Here is a 21,067-nt window from a genome sequence, read left to right on the forward strand (position 1 = left end):
GCTTTCGTCCATTGAGGACTGAGTGGCTCTTGCAAGATCTAAAAAAAGAGGACTTTCTTCTTCTGAAATTGCATATGAGAATGTGCCAATGTAAGCGTGTTTGACAATGAATGCTACAGCCTGTCCACAAATACACTTACACCCACCACACAATAATCCCATATACCTTTTTTTTTTGCATAGACACAATACGAAAAAACTTGTGCATGAAGCAGCTCGATAATTTTAATAGGTAATAACCATCCCAGAAGCTGGCGGTCTCATACACTCCCACAATGGAAAAATGTTGTATAAAAACATGCAAGCGTGTAATATACACCGCACGCGCATTGTAAAAAAAAAATCAGTAGCCAGTATGGAACAAATTTGAAAATCAGGCACACATCTGCACAGAAAACAGCAGTATTTTACAGGGTGCACAAATATTTCAAAATATGCAAATGTCACGTAGCTGGACAGAACCATAGTAATGTTGTTGCCGTCCCTTGGAGATACTCAGTTATATTTTACATTCCACCAAATTAGATAATTTGTTTTATTTATTGATCAACTGCTCAATTATTATAATTAAATTAAAAGTGTCAATGAGAAAATTGTAGAGCAACATGAAAGATTCCCGATACAGCTTTCTATTGCTCAATACGCGCTACGTAGAAGTGTTTTTCCGAGCATGAAAGAAGCTCACGAATACACGCAAAGTGCCTCGAGCGGCCAGTCGCGCGGCAATATTTCTGCATTCGCGGGTTTCGTTCACGCTTGGAAAACACTTTTATGAATCACGTATTGAGCAACAGAAAGTTATATTGGGAGTTTTCCACGCTGCTGTACAATTCTCTCGTTCACACTTTTTATCCAATTATAGCATTAAAAAAGTTGATTAATCAATTAAGAAAATAATTATGTAATTAAGCGGAATAAAAAATAATCTGAATGTCTCCAAGCGACGGCAGACAAAATTACCTTGGTTCTGTCCAGCTACATGACATTTACATATTTCAAATCTTGGTGCATGATAGTAAACCACCCAATATATATCTTGTACATGCAACAAAATTTGCACAAACTACTGCGGCACACAGGAGGTTCTCTCTTCCGCAGCGGCTTTCGAGGTTTATTTGACCGTGTGAGGTTCTTTGGACAGTTTGGAAATAAGGTGGGAATCCTTTTATCGAGCGCTCCGCGTAATATTGCCACGTGTCTAGCGCGTTGATGACGACGACATAAGACACATCGGCACTTATGAAAAACATGGACAAGAAGAAGAAGAAGCAGTGACTAGCGCGCGGTATTTTAAAACCGTCCGTTCTTGTTACTGCTTCTGCCGACAAGTGCGTTTCATTTGGCCCTCGAGCTTTCGACGTCGTGACAATATGCCATCGATATCGTATCCTCTGAAAAATGGCTGGTGCAGACATGGTCGGTAGGCGTTAGAGTTCGGTCTGCCCTCAGATTTGCACGGCGCCACTGCTCTAGACAACCGCTGTCGGACGGCGCTTTGAATAAAAGCATACGCTCCGCACAAGTCAGGTATCCAGAATTGCAGTTCGGAACGAAGCACTTTCTAGCCATTTCAAACGCCCCTGAGAAGGCCGGTGCCACCTTCGTTGAGGGCACGTGGCGACAATACCCAAGCACAAGCTCATGAAACGAACGCGAACAAAAATCGTGCCTTCAAAACAGCGCAACCGCACATGCAAGCAGGAAGACGAAGCAGCGGCAGCACGCGCCTTGCCGCCCAGGCAGGGACCGCATACCGCAGCGCCCTCTACGACGGCGCCGAACCAGCTGCAACCAAGCCGAACATAATCTGGACGCGAGCGAGCGGCGCTTTCGCGCGCGTTGGGGGGAGAGTGTCAGCACCTCTCCTTATTCTTACACCGTGGTTGGCTGGCGCTGAGCCGTGCTCCCTCATGGGCTGCAGAAGATAGCGCCAACCCCTTTCCTTTCCAAATGAACCACTTAGTAGTAGTGGTTGGACGCCAGGTTTGACGCGCGTTTTCGGCGGCAGCCATGCCCCGCAGGTGCCTTTTCCGATTGCATTAGATTATCGATAGCTCCTGTGGTTTCTGAGTGGACACTTTTTGCTCTATATCTGTACGCAGAATTGTTGACCGAAAGCAGAATAGATCGATGAATGAATGAATGAATGAATTAATGACTCGAGATGACCGCGACTATCGACCGAATCTGAAACGGTCCGTAGAGAGTAGTTCACTGGCAAGCGCGCGAGGCCTTCCACACACAACGCCCGGTGTCGCGTACTCACGGCGTGCGTTCCCGTGCAGGCGAGCCTGTTGGACAGCGAACCATTCGAGCAGCGCCTGGAGGTGATGGAGCTGCGCGTGTGCTCCAGGCAGCGCGTGCTGCCGAGTGACTTCCAGTCGTGCCTGGTCTACACGTGGCAGGCGCGGCTGGCCCCCGACTGGAACAGAGTGGCACAGTACCTGTTCCATGGTGCGCACCGCCCGGAGAATCCCGCGCCGTTCATGGAACCGGCGCCACTGTGCGCCTGTCCAGCAAAGCCTCGTCACTGGTCCTAATTTGTCTGCAGACGTGGTTTCGAAATGATTTGAGGAGTCAGTCAAACTGCGGATATTGACTAAAAAAGAAAGAAGAAAAAAGAGAAAGTGACATCAATATTCTAAACGCATAATCTACGAGCATATGGACCTGCTATGGAAAGTTAGACCGCTTACTTGTGTTTTCTTAGCTTGTTTAGCATCATTTTTTTAAAGGTGTTTTCAGAAGACATGGTCGGCTGCTCAGGCGCTAACATCGCCGTGAGTTTGCACGCGTCCATGAATACCCCCCGACGTCCACGTTTTCTTTAAGAATTTAGAATCTGGGACGCCACAGAAAGCAGCTTAGCGAGAAGCGACCGATAGCGTAGATGCCCACTGCGCGCAACGTACCTGACGTAATCTGAGCAATGCCGCCGCCCTGCCTTCCTTTCAGAAAGCGCCAAGCCCCTGGCGGGGACAAATTTGCTTCTCCCTGCGGGAAGGAAACGGTAGTTTGTATCTGATGGTGGAGATCACAGATCAAAATGTCGCTTTCTACACTATTTGCGGATCCGGTATAAAATTGTCTGTCGCTCCTCCGTCTTTATATGTACGCCCACAGTAGCAGGAAAGCGCCGCACGCAGCAGGCGGCAGAAAGTGGCATTACCACATTTGCGGGCGTCTTTGCCGCCGCCAGCAAGCGACAAATTCGTTCTCAGCCGAAATCACCGCGACTGGGATAAGGGATGCTTAGAGTGGGTGATAGTTATTCGCGTCTTTTGGCCACGCGAATAAATCGGCCACTATACTCGCTGGCCTTCCCGCGTTCTATCACTTGCGACGTGCCCCGCGCGTGCGTTTTCCCCGTTAGTGTGGACCAAGGAGGTTCTAAAAACAATTTTGGAGCGGCAGTGCTCGCTACTGTTTAACAGCAGGGGTGAAGCCAGCGTTTGCCCTGACTTCACCTCTGAAACAGTGCCGCGCAGGCTGCAGTCCGCCCACACCTTAAGTGTTTTTGTTTTGCGAATGTAAACGCTAGGGCAATTGTAAAATAAAAGGTCGTTGTTTCTAGCTAAAATGTTATATTTGGCTGAGTGTTGATATGAAGAACTCTCAAAAAATGTCCCATGGCATTCAGGTTCCCTCCTAAAACCAGTGAAACAAAGGTATATATTCATGTCACACATCCCGTGAACGAGGCCCTGCGCCGGGCCAAATTCCAAAGCCGACTTATCAACTTCAGAAAATAACCCCACGAAAGCAAGGCCAATTAGTAGGGGCCCTTTGGTGCGCCAGCGAACGCCGGTTGCTGTCCAAAGACCGAGTCAGAGCCCAGAGTTGTCAAAACACAACAAAATATATTCTTCAAACAAGGCAGTTATACACACACACGTGCACACTTAGGTTAGACACTTCCCAATACAATTCAGATGGGTATTCACAAAACACAGGAAAATAATTAACGACAAGCACTAAGAGTCCAACACGTAAAGTACAAAATGAATAGGAACACTAAGTGTCCAATCATATTCACCCGTGCTGGTCTTGAGCCGGATGATCTCGGCGTAGCTCCAGGCAAATCTCGAAAAAGGAATTTCTTCCGGAAATGCAGACGCTCGATGAACTCGTCGGTTAGCTTGCCGGGGAATCCCCTTCTTCCGCAGACGGTCAGTCTTCACGTTACATCTCTTCACCGGCGCGGTCTGATCCACCTTCTGATTCCCGCACGGCGTTTTTATAGCTTTCACCGGAGGTTCTGGAACCTTCGGTTAAAGTTGGGATCCCGTAGCATGGCCAAAGCCTGGGAATCTTCTAGTCAATTCTCGCATCTTCGACCGCCGCTGTCGCAGTGTCGTCGAGGGGGGGGGGGGGGTGGCGCCTCCTCCTGCTGGCGCGCGCTCGGGCTTCTCGCTCTCTCTCTCTCAACTCGCCGTTTGTTCAGGGTCTGAGAGTGTGTTTCGTCTCTCTCTATCGTTACCGTCGCTTCTAGATTCCGTCGGTCGCGTCGGCTGTTTGAGGCGTATGCGCTCTCCCCCTCCGTTGAAGCTGCCGCAGGGCCGGCGTGCTACTTTCGCTGGCTTGCGCGACACACAGCGTGCGCTTAGATTATGCGCTCTTTTGTGACAATTCAACAGGATATTGCCAGCGAAGTTGGCCATCTTAAACATAAAGGAGGCGAAAAGTAGGCGTTTCCTACATTCCGCTATTACCTGATGTCTCGTAAATCGTGCGCTGAGTAAGATGGCGGCGGCCTGACTTCACTTTCGAAGCAGGAGTGCCACTCCAGAATCTTTTTTAAAACCTCCTTGGTGTGGACGCACCTTAAGAGTGCGCCCTCGCATTTCTTTGCGATGATTTAGAACTGCCAGTCACGCCGGCATTTGGTGATAGGACGCAGCGTCATTCCCAGCCCCTCACAATCAGATGCATTTTTTTTTTACTGACTTTCGGTTTTAATTTATTTCGCTTCGACGCACAGATATTGTTTGCCTTAGTTTACAATGTTGCAAGGCACAACTCAAAGTGCAATGTTCCTGAGAAAATTTTGATATTTAAAAGTAGACTCGTAAAAGAGAAAGCTGGCACCCACCTAAAGGGACACAAAGCAAAATACGCTTTTACAAATTAGGAAAAAAAGAAAGAAAGACACTCGTACCGCAAGTGGACGCTCGGTGCACCAGAAGAGAACCAAACACGATAGACGGGTGGCAACGCCTCTTTCAAGTTCCCGCATCAGCTCGTACGCAGGGACGCCATGAATTTTGACTGTGACTGCTCTGGCCTAGTTAACTTTTTTTTATCGGTAAATAGTAATTGTATGTTAAAGAGGCCTAAGACTGTGCTCAGCATGTTTCGAGAACTATTACTGCGTCACAACGACCCGAACTCTAGAAAGCACTTTGAAATTCATGACGTCACAATGACGTACCGGGGCTGGGGTTTCGGCGTCAAATGGTAAAAAGAAAAGAAAAAGAAAAAAAAGTGGAAATTAACGAAGAAAGAGGTTTGAAAGAATACTCTATCAGCATAAACTTTTAATGTTGCCATTTAGTGTCCCCTTGAATGCGGCACAAAACAAGGGAGACCCGCAAGGGATATTTGGAAAGAATTCGTCCTTGACCCTGGTATACACCGAGGAACCCGTTTGTGTGTCGTTCGTAATTTCGTGTTGCATCTACGGGGGATGTAAACTTTCGTTCATTTGCCTTTCTTTCTTTGTTTATTTATTTTTGTTATTTTACAGGAAGAGACTTCTTAGTCAACACCGGCGTCCAACTAGCAGTAGGTAATTATACTCTTCTACTGACCATGCTGTCCCTGCTTTTTGTGTATGCACTTGCGTGACACCTCCGGGTTTGCTTGACACCGCTTAAAAATTGGTTAGGCCGAAGGTATTGGCAACGAAGGATTTAAACTCGGGCCTACAAGAGGCTACGACTCCACAGTAACGCCCGAAATAATTTTACAACGCATTTTATAAATCCTGCTATTTTGTATTGAAACAGGCTTTTAACGTTGCATTTTCATGACAGTATTTGTTTAAAAAAACTATAAAAACTGTCCAGATTCGGTAGTCATCATTGATTATAACACTAACTTGCGCTATAAGCAATGAGGGTGATGACTTGTGCATTGCCCTTGTCGAAACCCACGAGCGTTACAAGCGTCAGTGAATGCGCCACTATTTGTCAAGGAAAAATTTGGATACGCCAAAGGATTCACGACTGCGAGTATACAGATCCGAGTTGTATTTTTATATAATATTTTTATTCTTTAATAATTCAAGAACCCGACGCAATAAACTACTGAATACGTGCGACTTGGTAAAACAAATTATTATATCCTATGGCGGCATTTCATGTCTTGACGAACGTCCGCGAAATGCCCTATAGGGTTGAAACCACGTGTAAAAAAAAAGTGGATTCGGGGAAGGCCGCTGCAAGATAGCCCCCCCCCCCCCCCCCCCTCCCCGCCCCCCCTCCCCTAACGAAAAGCCCTGCGCATGCCCATAACGGACATTGTTTAACTGCGCGAAAAAGACCGACCACAAATACAGCATGGAACAAGGACGGGCGCAAACAATGTCCGCTAATATGTACCAACTCGCCCAACAACAAGTTCTTCTAAACAGCATGCCTGTAACGCTGAGTCTGCGCTGCGCAATATATTATCTCAAGGTCTTTGTAAATTTGTAGAGAGTACGTAGCGTGTTTTTATCACTCTATGTGATTGTGAAAACTCTCGATTATTAAAGTTTTTCTTATATTTATGTTGTTCTCTCGTTTATAGTGTTTTTTGTTTGTTTGTGTGTGTGTATCTGGCAAATAAGTTCTGCGGAAAGGGGGGGGGGGGGGGGGGGCGGAAGTTTCATGAAAGGAAAAAGTGTCATCCACACGAATGTAGCGCGAAGCGAGAAATACTTTTGGAGTTCATAAATGCGCCGAGGTCCATCAGTCTCTCTGTTCATCTCTTGTTGTGCTCAAATACTCTCTATTTTACGTTTCCAGAGTACATGATATTAGCCACAGAGACGCAGACCACGCTGACGCTGGCCGGTAGGACTATCAGGCTGCCACGCATGACGGTGAGATAAATGCGCCGAGGTCCATCAGTCTCTCTGTTCATCTCTTGTTGTGCTCAAATACTCTCTATTTTACGTTTCCAGAGTACATGATATTAGCCACAGAGACGCAGACCACGCTGACGCTGGCCGGTAGGACTATCAGGCTGCCACGCATGACGGTGAGCCCCCCGCTCTGTCTCTCTGTATACATGTGTGTGCGTGTGTGTGTGTGGCAAGTTCTTTTATTGCGATAGCAATTATATGGACACTCCAAGCGGATTTCTGCCGTCGGCGTCGCCGTTGTCGTCGCCGTCGCCGTGAGGTTTTGTATTGACCCTTTTTCCGGAGCAGTTTGTTTTAGAGAAACGAGATGGCGCTCATGGCGGCGCGCCATACCTCTCCTCAGCGACCGCGCACGAATACGAAACCATTACCGATTCTACCTTGCTTCTGTGCGATCAGCTGTTGGGAATGCAACTGAGTTTTCGCTAAGACACTGTGCTCCAATCATGCTAGATTGAATCATGTGGATTGAAGACGTGTGCAGTAGTTGGCTGCAAAAATAGTGACTGGCATGTTAAGTAATAGAATGAATCTGTGTGGCCAAGTTCGCGGACCGCTGCTGCAACTGTCCGAACGTGTTACCGGCACTTCGTGATGTACATACGGCTTTCCTCGAGGATACATAAATTTGCTCATCCGCCAGCCTTGTATCGCTCACCTTCAAAGAAAGGGCTTCATCCACAGAACGTCGGCAAGAGTGAGTACCACTCGTTAAACAATGACAAAGGGAGTAGCGCCGCTTCCTGTCATAGTAAGTTTCGCGCACGTTATCTTTACACATCTGTCCCAAATGGCAGGAAAACTTACGCCCACTCTATCGCCAACGTCTCAAGAATAAGTGAATGGGCGCACACTTGAATATATGCGCACTGTATACGCAGAATAAATGACGGACTACACATATGGCGCACGAATGGTCGAAGCTGAATGTTTCGTGACGGTCCACGAAAGTAAGCGAGTTACTTGCTGTAATATATATTTGCTACAAGGTACCCAATGTACAAAACAGCGACATTTCAAACCTTGTGGGCAGGAAGAACAAATATATCGGAACTGAGCACACCCACGAGCGATTAGGCAGAAAATAATGAGACAGTGGCCGCACCGAGGAACTTCACTGAGTCAGAAACTGACAAGCCACTGCTTCAAAATATTTGCCGAATAAAGAACAAAGAGCAAAACATACTAATCCTGAATTAATTCATAATCAGAAAGCTTGGATAGCTTGGAATACATATTTAGTCTTGCTTTTAGAACAAGCACCATATACGCTGCTTGCGCCTTTTGGACATAGCTTAATCATCTCCGAAAGCGCTTTTGCATGTTCTATGAAGCTGTGATCAAAGCTGCGTGTCGTCCAGCTAGTCACCGTCTACGATATCTCCGAAAACAGAGGTTTTCTAAGCCGCGCCGGCGTCATACACTTCCATTGTAAACAAGGAGGCAACGGAGGCAGTTGAGGCAAGCAATGGACGCGTCACCACGTGATCAAACATGGCAGCGCCCACGAGATCGCCGCGAAAAGGGTCAATAGAATCCAATGGTGATGAAATCATCGTCGCGCGCCGTATGCTGTATGTGCGAGTGAAAGCGCGCGAGGGACGCGCGCTTTCACGGGGAGCGAACGCATGGCGGAGAGCAAACGCGACTTCTTCGGTCGCGCGAAAGGCCGTGGGGGGACTGGAGGGAGGGGAGGCAGCGTTTAGCTGCAGCACTAAATGCGAATTTATATATATAGACCGTTTTTTCATGGGCGCCGCCATTGCGTAGGCAGTGGCGCCATCTGTGGGCAGTTGGCATGCTGGCTTGGGCGAACGCCCGTGTTGTATGCTGTGGTATACGCTCGGCGGCAGTTTCTGGTGGATTTTTTCGCACTCGCGCGGTCTATTTACCATGAAATGGCGTCTTCTACGTGGGGAAGGGTCCTGTGAGGCGTAGTGAAGGAATTTAAGTCTGAAGTAATTAAGCGGCTGGAGTAACTGCTGGTGTTAGGGCGGATGGAGCACCCAGCGCGCGGTGCGCGCGTTTGTTTGAGCTTGCAATCAGCCTCGAATATCAGTTAGATATTTCTGAAAATTCGTTTCACGAATGTTACCTTACTGCAGCAATCTCAGCACTATAATTCTAAGCTGTGGTATAGCTGCAACGTATAGTTACGAAACATTTGACGATCCTAACAGCGTGCATTGGTACCGTTCTGCTGGAGAATAAGTCGTGTTGTTTACTTTGACAAGCGTTCAAGATGTTATGTGTAGATACACTGGGCGACAGCCTTGTTTGCTGGTCAAGGTTCCCGCCTACAAATAAAATAGTTTGGTTAATAATAACCGCATACCGTACAGTGTGAATCTCACTTTTCGAGTGGTCGAACGACTAGCTGCAGACTGTGCGAGCGCCCGAGGCAGTACTAAATGCTGTGTTATAGATCTGTTTGTTCTATATAGCGTATGGTCGAAGTGGTCCAAGCATGCAGCACGACCATGCGGAATCTTATTGCGTCGTTATCCCGTGTTCTGTTTTATTTTGACGCAAAAGGAGTACATATGAACCCCCCCCCCCCCTTTTTTTTTTTTCAGCCTCCTAAGTTCAGTCATTTACGACGCATTCACCCACGTTACGGAAATTGTGTACTTACAAATAGCTGTTGGATTCTCTTTATGCGATCCGATTTGTATATTGTGCCTTAAAGAGCAAAAAAGGCAATGCCGATCTAAGCACGAAGCAATTGCATGTGTGTATCATGTTGGTTTGCCAACCGCAGTGCTCGCTGTGTTGAGCAAAGCCTTCGGCCCCTTGCAGGACGTAGACATAGTGATTTGAAGTCTACTAGACTTAAAATGGGTGAGAACGATGCCGGAGGACTGATGGAAATGTATCACAACAACTCTTTGTCGAGTGAAAACCGAAACATCCAACATAGTTAATTCACTTCACATACACACACCGCGGCTGATCATGCGCGTCTCATTTTTGCACATCCAAGAGAAATTTCCAGATACGTAGCTACTGCTGCGCCTAAAGGCTACACAGTGGTTGTCCGACGACTTCGTAAGAACGACGGCCGCTGGATAAAAAAAAAAGGTACGGCCCGTTGCGTGGCGCCGAAACGGCGTCACGGGCCTAGTTCTCCTCGCGCCCGCTCTGGCGCCACTGCTCGGGTACCCCCGTTCACGGAGAAGCATTCCCACAGCCGCGTTTGTACGCGCAACAGTGACTTTATTCAGGCCGTAAATAACGCGTTTTATAGTGGTACATTACAGGTTGAATATTGAAGTAGTTATTAGAAGTGCCGATTACCCCACATATGTGAAAAATCTGCTCTGGGAGTGCCAATCTTTTGTAGAGTGAGCCTCAATGCTCTCCATGAAGACTGCCCGCTCGACTCACCTGAAATGAAAAGAAATGCTCTATTGCGAATAATCGGTTGTGGATTTACGTGTTTCTTAAACACGACTTCAATACGATTGATCGTGTTTATTTACAAGATGTTGAATGCGAAGGTATCGCTCAGCGAAAACAATCCATAGTGCCGCACATGATCCAGCCCAGCTTCGTTCTTCTCTTCAACCGAACTCCCCTCGCACGTTTCAATATTTCTCTGCGCTGGCAGTGGCACGGCCGCTAGGTAGGCAGGTAGTAAAATTTATTAAGGCCCGGAAGAATCTTCACCCCGTTTTCATAGGGCCAAGACTGCAGGCCGCTACCACGTTGGGACGGGAAGGCCAAGGCTCACCGCCTCATGTGGGCCTTCTGGACAGCCCGGAGTTGATCAATCCATTCGTGGCTCTTTTTACATAAAAAAGGTGCGGCCTGCTGCGTCGTGTCGCCACCAGTGGGCGAGCGCGTCTCGGCTGAGTTGACAGTTGCGGCCGATGTTTTTCCTGGGCTCGAAAAAAAAAAGTTTCCTGGGCTGCGCGTTCTTTTTTTTTTTTTTTTTTTTGCATGTACGGCGGATAACCGGGAAACACAGTCGGGACCGCAGTCGGAAGCAAGAGCCTAATCTTTGTGTTATTTTTATAATCATCCTCAGTAAAATGTAATGAACACACCAGCGACCTGTCGCTTGGCTCCCACTTGCTTCCTTTCCCTGACGGCCCTTGGCGACAAATATTCTTCAGCCACGCTTTCCGACCCTGTGGATCGCAAGGGAATTCGTGGTACTTCACAGTAGCGTCTCTTCTCGCGTTCGAGTTGCACAGCGGCACACAACCGCTTCGCGGCATCACACCGCTAGGAAAAACCGTCTGCCAGACATGCGCACACCAAAGAACCGTAGTCAAGCACAGAAAACCTAAGGCAAGCTGCTCACACACAAGATCACACAAAAAAAGCACACTAGAATGCGCACGAAAAAGCACACCAACACGGATAAATCCTACGGCAACCACATTGTAGCACGAACCGGCGTCTGCCTTGTGTACCGTAGTAGTGGCTCCCTCACCAAAAACTGCGGCCGCAACTGTCAACTTTGCCGAGACGCGCTCGCCCATTGACGGCGACGCGATGCAGCAGGCCGCACCTTTTTTTTTTTTTTTTTTTTCTATCCAGCGGCCGTGTAAGAACTGATATCCCGTAAATTACACTCAGAACTAGGCAAAACGCCTCGAATTCGTTCCGCATTGCGCGACCGGCAACACATTCAAGCCGCGCCGCGCCGGCTCGCACAAGCCAGAGAGGAGGAAAGGCTCGTCGCGCGCCCTTTCCTCCTCGCCCGATGAAAAGGTCTATACATAAACGTTGCGAGGCGAGAAGGTGGTAAAGACTTCCGACACTGCTCGACGACTGTCCCGTTCTGATCTCGTCGAAAACCTCCGAGCCGCCCCTAGAGGCACCGGCAACAGTCACCAACGCCGCGTGTGTTCGGTGTGAACGCGGGCAAAACGCCGACGGCGTCGACAGCAGTTCTGCGCGTTGCAGGTGCTGCTGCATGTCCAAGTTTATACACCTGATAAAACAACTATCCTTACTCCGTATAGCTATCTACTAATTTGCTATCGCAATTGATGCTTCGCCGTTCGGGTGAAACTGCGACATTTTTTTTTTTCTGTTTGCTTTTTCTTTGTCGGAAGAAGCTTTCACCTCTGGTAACTGCTGCGCTAAAAGAGTTTACAAGAACGTGACCTGTGAAAACACAACACTGCAGAATGCAAGCAACTTAGACATAATGTGTGGCACCCTTTTCCATCATAGGTATAGTGGTAAACGACGCACTCAGTACACATGTGCTATATTTCATAGCACGCATTGTCCCTAAACGCAAAAAATAATAATCTGAAATAAAAACAATTTTAAAAAACATCGGCCATAAATGTGCGGAGTCAAAAGGTTGTTTTGGTGCGATATTTTCATGTCGTCATTATAGGCAACGCTCTCTCGCTCTCCCTTTTCTTTGTAACACTTCCCATGCGAGCTTGCACTCATCACGTAACTTTTACCTCGAAATTCTTTATTGATATTACACGAGAAGGCAGAGCAACGTGGACTTGGGCACGGACCCGTTTTCAAGCTACAATGACCAAAACCCACGTGGGCAACTTGTGTGTCCGACTTCGAGTCTCAAAATATTTTCTGAATATTTCGAAATAAGACAAGACAAGAAAAATAAAAGAATTGCATGAGGATATACTTGCGTAACCATTTCTGTCAAACATGTACACTTGTGCGCACCAGCTGAAATAAAACGTTTATTGAATTAAAGCCGACGGACTGCTTGTGCGGCGTGCGATTTTTCTTTTCTCTGTCTCTTGTTCTATCTTTTCGTGCCCTTGCGTAACATTACTGCCCAAACCTTTTCCATGCTCGGTAATCGTAAACTTCTCCTCGCAGATGGCTGACCTGCGGAAGTCGCGACACGACCGCGCCACGTTGCAGTGGCTGTCCGCGGAGGAGGTACCGATAGAGCCCTTGCAGTGCTACGTACTGCCAAGGTATGACGCCGTGTGCTGTGTAAGGCTGTTCAGCGGCCATCGCATATTTCATTTCTTGGGTGCGTCCGTTTAGGCTTCTGTGCTAGCACGGAAAGTTCCTTGCGTGCACAGCCCACGTGCGCCTTATATAGAAATAGCCGTAATTTCGCCGAGCCACTTAAAGTGCGCGATATATGTGGGTCACCCAGAGGAAGGTCACGTGAAGAGAGAAGCTATACTCGATTGTCTCACTACTCGTTGGCGCCATCTTTCGTCTCTCGTGACCGTCGAGAGTTCACAGACAGAAAAGACAGCAGAAACAATGAAACGTCAGCGAATGTCTGCTGATAAAGTGAGGCATATTTTTCGTAAAGTGAAGCCTCGCGAAAGTGAAATTGTCGCCGAGAGTGATCGATCGCGGATAAGGCCAGTGAAAACGTCGTACAGGCGTGTCTTTCACTTACAGTCACAAAAGTGAAAAACTGTTCACATCAGCAGATCCTGGTTTTCATGATGACGGGATCAACCGGCCGAAACTAAAGTTGTCTACGCTTTCCTATATGGCGTGTGCAGAGGCATAGTGGCAGTTTTCCGATTTTCCGAGGATGACGTCGAAGTAGCAGAACACTTGTTTCTCTGCTCTCTGAATTTTTGGTGAAATCTTCGCCTTTCGAGGTGCCTTCCCTCTCTGTCTTGCGGCCATGGACGCGGAGCATGCCAGAGGCCCGCCTGGCCAGAAGTCATCACGGCCGTCAACCACAAGGAAGTGAGCTGGCTCCACCAGTGACACCGAAGACACCGAGCTGTACTCTATGTCGGACGACGACTCATCCGACGACAGCTTCATACCCGTCCGGAGTAAGAGGGCGAAGAGAAAGATCGTCAACACATCGCCGTCAACTCCTCCGAGTACGACTATGAAGTCAAGGCCTGCGCGCTGCCCGCACGTCATCATCTTTATGCCGGAAGAACCCACAAGCAACGTACGATTGCTGAACCGGCACGCCCTATCCTTTTTTTCTGGAATGTGCGGTGCCGGATCAAATTAAATACATCAGAATAAATCTACGGAAGAATATACTCGCCATAGACGTGTACAACGTGAGTGCACTTGGAAAACTTCAAGAAATCACGGAGCTAGGCGGCATCAAAATGCGCCCCTTTATCCCGATCGACGATACATCTATAGCTGGTGCAATTTTACGACATCGACATTGCCATCCCCAATGATGACTTACCTAGCTTCATCAAGCCGGCAAACGAGGGCACTATCATTACGCAAGTGCGCCGCCTTGGAAATACGCGCTGCGTAAAAGTAATTTTCAAGGGTGATTGTACACCATCCCACGTTAAATTAGGACATTTCCGACATCCCGTTCGACCATTCGTCCAGAAGCCGCTTCAATGCCATCAGTGTTTCAGGCTAGGACAGGTCAAGGGCGTGTGTCCCAACTCGCTACTGTGTCCCCGTTGCGCTGAACCTCATGCAGAAAAGACCTGCGGTGTCATGGTTCTGAAGTGCGCCAACTGTAGCGGCCCTCACGCTGTCTCGTCGAAAGACTGTCCCAGCATCAAGAATGAGCATGCGGTTCTCAAGCAAATGACCAGAGACAATTAAACCCACAGGGAGGCAGCCGAAATAGTCCGGCGTCGACGTCGGCGCCATCGTACCTCTTCAAAGAAGGCGCATGCTCGAAGTGATAGTGCACACTCCACTTCGGCACCACTTAATTAGTCGCGGCGCGAAAGGGCCCACCACTTCCACGAAGGAAGAGGATAAGAATATTTCTTTAGAGGAGTGGCCTACACTACCGAGCCGCTCCCTTGCCAAGGAACCTCAGAAGGTCGCGGCCCCACCGGAGCCTTCTCCAGCCATGGATGATTCACCTAAAACAGATCGTCAAGTCATTTCGGTGCCGCGTTCTCTCATGGAAGCCACCCGAGCGCTTTTGGTGAACATGGGGACAACGTCTGCTCAACGCGCACTTTAGTGCTGGACGCCTTAAGCCCAGTGCTTGAATCCCTCAACTATAAAGATGGCTGTACCCATACTCCTTCCGAAAAGAAGTCAAGGCAGCGTCCGTCATCCAGTGGAGCGCTAGAGAGCTCAAATCACGCCTTTCAGATTTTCGTCAGTTTGTGTACACCAATGTGTTTCCACTCGTCGTCATTTGTGAGCCCAACTTGTCGAAACCAATCAGACTGTCAGGGTATGAAGTTATCATGGCTTAAAGAAATGGTGCATGCAGCAAAATCATCGCTTTTGTTCGTCGTGAACTTACCTATGTTTTGCAACCAATTGCGCCCCACGACGACAATCAATATATATGTATTACAGTTAAAAAGAACAAACTCTTCTTTACTCTCATGAGCGTGAATATATCACCCTCAAGCAATTTTGGTACAAAAAGATTAGCGGATATCTTGAGTGTTTGTCCTACCCCATGGGTGATTATATAGGGATTTCAATGCACACCGTCCGGCATGGGGAAGTACAAGGACAAATGCAAGACGACGAAGATTAGCAAGCATCGCTTATAACTGTGGCCTAATGCTCTTGAGCGATGGTAGTCCCACCTTTTTTCTAGGTGGGACATACGGCAGCTGCCTCGACCTTGCTTTCGTCTCCAACTCTCTCGCCATATGTGTGAAGTGGTTTCCTTATATTAGGATGCATGAGAGTCAACACATTCCCACTTATCTTAACATCAAAGGCTTGTCTTCTAGATCAGGCCCACGGACCATTTGGACGATTCAATGGGCCACCTTCGAATCTGATATGGCAGATGCTTGCCGCGAGGGCCTACCCTCTGGGTTAGAGCAAACAATTAAAAGTGCGATGCAAAACACCACTCGCATGATGACGATCTCTTCCACGCCAAACGACTGCGACATAGAATTAGAGCGACTTCGAGCACTTCGTCGCCGGGCGGAACGTTGATATCGGCGTACAAATCAATCCATGACCTTACGGCGGCCAGCAGGATGCAAAAGAAGATTCGGCGTCGGATGGATATATTAGCGTCGGAACGTTGTGCAACGTTTTGCCAGACACTAGACCCCCGCAAGCTACTGTCTCAGATTTGGAAATGGTGCAAGGTCTGCGTTGCCTTCTGGAACAGCGTTTTCCATTCAAGGCGCTCGCGCTCTTCCAAGGACGGCAAGACATTGATGTCGCAGAAGACTTTTGTGCGCGGATCGCCGACCAAGCGACTCGTCCAGATCCTCCAGCCCGAGGTGACGTCCCCCATTACCGTGATTGCCGCATGGACCTTCCTTTTACAATGGAGGAGCTCGAGGCTGCACTAGCTCTCTGCAGGCGCTCTTCATCTCCGGGTCCAGATGGTATATCATACCGAGCCTTGTGCTATCTCGGAGAATCCGCACTGGGAGAATTGTTGAGTCTTTATAACTCCTCATGGCAGGAGGGAAACATTCCTGACGAATGGAAAGTAAGCCGCCTGGTGCCACTCTTGAAGCAGGGCGAATCCCCACTCGAGCTCACTTCTTACCGCCCAATAGCGCTGGTCAGGTGTGTAGGAAAGATAATGGAACGGATGACCCTTGGCCGCCTGGATTGGTACCTTGAACACCTACAAGGTTTATCTAAATTCCATGGCTGGTTTCCGACGTGACCGTTCTTCCATCGACAATGTAGTTCATCTCGTTTCGTATGTTCAGCACGAAAGGTCCTGTACGCGTTTATCTGCAGCTTTATTTTTAGATGTGAAGAGTGCATACGATAACCTATTACATGAGGCCATTCTGGATGCTCTTGTGAAGGTTGGCGTAGGTGGTCGAGTCTTGTTGTGGATTGCAAGTTACCTGGCTGCAAGATCATTCTTTGAGTAAACAGACGGTGGCCCAACTACGCGATGCTATACCAGCAGGGGCGTTCCTCAAGGTGGTGCTCTCAGCTCGACGCTGTTTAACCTCGCTCTTGTTGGACTTGCTGAATACTTGCCAACTACCATCAAGATTTCAATATACGCAAACATCTGTCTGGACTTCAGCAGTCACATGTCTTCGGATACGTGCACGGCTTCAAAGAGCAGCAACTTTGACAGCGAGCTTCTAGTGTAAACAAGGTCTCAGCATGTCACCAGAAAGATGCGCACTAGTGGCATTTACTCGCAAACCATTGAGGCTTTAGGTTATCTCGATCAATGGGCAGACCATTTCCTATTCAGAACCCACAGGTTTCTTGGCGTAATCATTGACCGAGACCTCTGTTGGAGCCCGCGCGTGGCCTACATGAAACAGCGCCTGACAGCAACTTCCCAGTTGTTTAAATACTTGGCAGGAAAGACGTGGGGGATGTCAGTAGACGCAATGCTGAAACTCTACAGAGCTAGTCTACAGATACAGTCTACCTGTACTGAGTTATACTTGCAAGACAAATATTCGTGTTTTGCAGGCAGCACAACCTCAAGCACTCAGAGTTTGCCATGGTTTGCCCAGATGCACGTCAATAGAGGCAACTATTGCGATTGCTCGGTACCATCCAATGCAAACTCACATTACGGTGGAAGTCCTGAGAACGCACATCAGGCATTTTGCACGAGCCCCTTATCACCACCTTGCAACACTACCTTCAGACAGGCGGCAAGCATCGTTCTCTAAAACCATCATCAAGTACAACGACAAACTTCTCTCGGGCTTCACCGCTGCATCTACACCATCGATACCCCCGTAGGGCCTTATTACCCCAAAGTACATCTTAGTGTATCAGGAAGAAATCTGAGCTGTCGTCGCCTGTGCTGAAACAACTGTCTCTGCTTCTTTTGCAGGAGAGGTATGCGGACAGTGCACATATTTATACTGATGGTTCCACAAACCTCCAGTGTTCGTCCGGTGCTGTGGTTGTCGCAACAAGAGCTATTGCCATCAGCTTTTGGACTCACCACCCAACGACATCGACAACTGCGGAACTAGCTGCTCTGCGCGCTGCCCTTTGTTTAGTCAATCGGGAACCACCTCGACAATGGTCAATCTTCAGTGACTCAAAGGCAGCCCTACAATGTGTGCTTGCAGCTCTGCGTCACGGGCCATACGAAGAGCTCGTATTCGGTATTAGATACCTACTCCATACAGCACATGAGAAAGGACACCACGTGACGTTTCAGTGGCTGTCAAGTCAGTGCAGCGTCATAGGGAACAAAGACGCCGATAATGCCGCTCGGGCAGCTCTTGAAGACACACAGGAAGAGGCCATACCACTTTCACGGTCCGACGCAGCAAGCAGACTTCAAGTGCTTGCACAGGAGATCACGCTTTCTTTATGGTGCACACCAAGCAGCGAGACCAACCAAAGCAATCGTCAATTCCACCTGTCCTCTTTGATGCATCTCTGTATGCCAACTGGACTCCGCCGAAGAGAGGCCACTCTGCTTTATCGCCTATGGCTATGGGTGGCATTCACGAAATCTTTTTTTTTTCTCAATGGAATGGCCGACAACGCACTTTGCAATGCCTGTCTTTGCGAGGAGACGCTAGAACACATTTCATGCGACTGTCCTGAATATAATGTTCAGAGACAGTCCCTGGCGTCCGTTTTAGCGCACCTTGACAATAGACCAATGTCAGTTGAAACGATTTTCACATGTCGTCGACAGAAGACATCGCAGCTGAAGGCGACGAAAAGACTGCTTAGATTTTTGAAAGAAACGGGCTTGGACAAGCGGCTGTGACAGTGATGTCACGTACCACGCAAGAATGACGGACCGTGACTGACGATGTGTGTGCTGTGCTATGTGCTCTCTCTCTCCTCTCCATCTTTCATTCTCCCGCTCCCAAGTGTAGGGTAGCAAACCGGTTGTGCTAAACTGGTTAACCTCCCTGCCTTTCCTTCCTTCCGATTTTCCATTTCAAATACATGTACAACGCAAACATTCTCTCACGAGACAACCACTAGACCGACTTGAGATTTAAATGTGAAAGTTATATTCTAGAAAATGTAGGAAGCGTAATTTAGATTTAGAACCACCGATTTTGTGTCTACAAAGATTGTCGAAAGTTGGTAAGCTTAAAAAAAATTGAAGCTCCAATTTTACAAATCCGTAACTCTGCACCAAAAACAGTTTTCGCAGTTCTGTAAACTGCATCTGTTAGAACGTCTAAATCGGACAAATGTGAATTTACAGCTTACGTGAAATTGCTACAATGTTTACAAGGGTTTCTACTAAACAAATTAGCGGTATATTTCACAGCGGAGTGTAATGCATCAATTTCGTTCACTTTATATGCATTGTTAGGCGCAGTTTACAAATTGGCGATATCGTTGTTGCGATACAGTAAGCCATATGTGTCGCATGAATGTGTCGCATGAAGCGCAAAACTTACGGAATATATGCATCATTGCAGGCCGTTATACGCTTGTGTCAGGCTCAACCAGTGGCGTAGCCAGAAATTTTGTTCGGGGGGGGGGGGGGGGGGGGGGGGGGCTCACCTTGCAGCGCGGCCTCATCCTTACAGAATTTGTCCAGGGGTCAAATATATTGTGACGGGGCGTCAAATAGATAAAAGAGGGACATTATTTATGTACAGGGACTGTTGGCAGAGATGGCCAACGCGCGCAGCGTTTTTCGGCGATCGTCGTCTTCTTCCTTAATGCAAGGACGCGGCCCGTAACATCTAACCGCCCCGGCGGGCTGAGCGCCGTCTCGGCGCAGACTAATTACACGAGGAGGCGACGGAAAAGTACGGCTTCAGTCGGGATACGTGCACGACGTCACGAGATGGCAGGGTAGATGGTGAAGAACTGTTCAGTGGGGTGATTGGCGATTGTGACGCGGGCCGCCTCCTTGCATTAAGGAAGAAGACGGCCCATAACAAATAACTGCATTGCCATTGCCAATGCCATTGTATATTAGATGCTGCAAACGAATTATTGAACGCTACGCACTGTCATGACAAGTAAAATATGTATTTCTTCATAAAAGAATATATTCCCATGTCCCAAAAATTGTGGCTGCAATAACTGATATCAATGCTACCACGTTTTCGTGTCTATTTAATAAGTAAAGAACATATCATGCGAACTTTAAACCTATATCAGTTCGAAACCAGCAAAGCATTGCAAGCAGCTGATATGAAAAACGTAAAGGCCATGTAATTAACAAGTTGAGGAAAAATATTTTGATGAATCTATGTCATTCAAGAACCTTGTTTGTACATTTGCAACGGCCAATGATGCTGTCCTTCGTTGCAATGGATTGCGCAGGATCAGCTGTTACTGGTCGTGTATTGTGAGTAATTGCACTGAAATTGTAGTCGCAACAGTGAGTACATATAAAAAGCAGGAGTTCTGTAAAATATACATTAGAAATGCGATGATAGAATGCAATATACAAATCCGAAGGTACAACTTGATCAAGGGCAAAGAAAGTATCGCTGGAAACAAAGTTCACTGCTTGTATACACAAAATCTCGCAACAAGATGTTTAAATATACGTATAAGTCACCAATAAATCTAGGTGTCTAATCAAACGTCACTGTATATGATGCGTCAAACAAGACAAATAAACATGTTGCGCAGTCTCGGATAGTAAACTTAACGCATAGAAAGACAGACGATCCAGGTAAGAACAAAACTATGATCGCAGAAATCGTGATGTGTACTTGGACCATCCTGCTCTATAAGGGTAGAATAATAGAGGAAGATGTCGAAATCAGTACGAAAATGTGTATTTTAACGGCCAGCACAGCGGCAACAATTATTCTACACCCAAAATTAAAGAAGGGTATTGCTTCGTTTAAAAAAAGCAGTAAATTCTGGTAGCTAAAAAGGAAAGAAAAAGACAAACGAAAGCCACACATGATGCGGCAAGTTGAACTACCCAATATCCGAGTGTGTTTGTTGGGAAACGCTGCGTGGGCCGGGCTTTCAATGAACTAGGTCGGTCAAAATCGGCTATTAATGTCCTCGTAATTTTCGTATTCGCATGATAATTTTAATCATTATGCTAACTATTGCAATAAACGTTGAAAATTTCTGCGGTTTTAAAAGCTAATGAACAGTCATCTGTTTTCA

General features: G+C 47.6%; 2 protein-coding genes across 12 annotated transcripts in view; one reads left to right on the forward strand and one right to left on the reverse strand.

Annotated features, from left to right (window-relative positions):
- Positions 1 to 21,067, forward strand: part of LOC119459201 (uncharacterized protein C18orf63-like) — a 158,237-nt gene that overhangs the window by 133,501 nt on the left and 3,669 nt on the right. Inside the window, exons 4-6 of the mRNA XM_037721053.2 lie at positions 5,747 to 5,788; positions 7,169 to 7,245; positions 12,956 to 13,056. Of these exons, the coding sequence (XP_037576981.2) occupies positions 5,747 to 5,788; positions 7,169 to 7,245; positions 12,956 to 13,056 (220 nt within the window). The remainder of the gene's footprint in view (positions 1 to 5,746; positions 5,789 to 7,168; positions 7,246 to 12,955; positions 13,057 to 21,067) is intronic.
- LOC119436033 (transmembrane protein 170A) overlaps positions 1 to 21,067 on the reverse strand; it is a 111,903-nt gene that overhangs the window by 25,978 nt on the left and 64,858 nt on the right. The window lies entirely within an intron of this gene.

This window comes from Dermacentor silvarum, chromosome 1 (genome assembly GCF_013339745.2).
Source record: "Dermacentor silvarum isolate Dsil-2018 chromosome 1, BIME_Dsil_1.4, whole genome shotgun sequence".
NCBI classification, from domain to species: Eukaryota; Metazoa; Arthropoda; class Arachnida; order Ixodida; family Ixodidae; genus Dermacentor; species Dermacentor silvarum.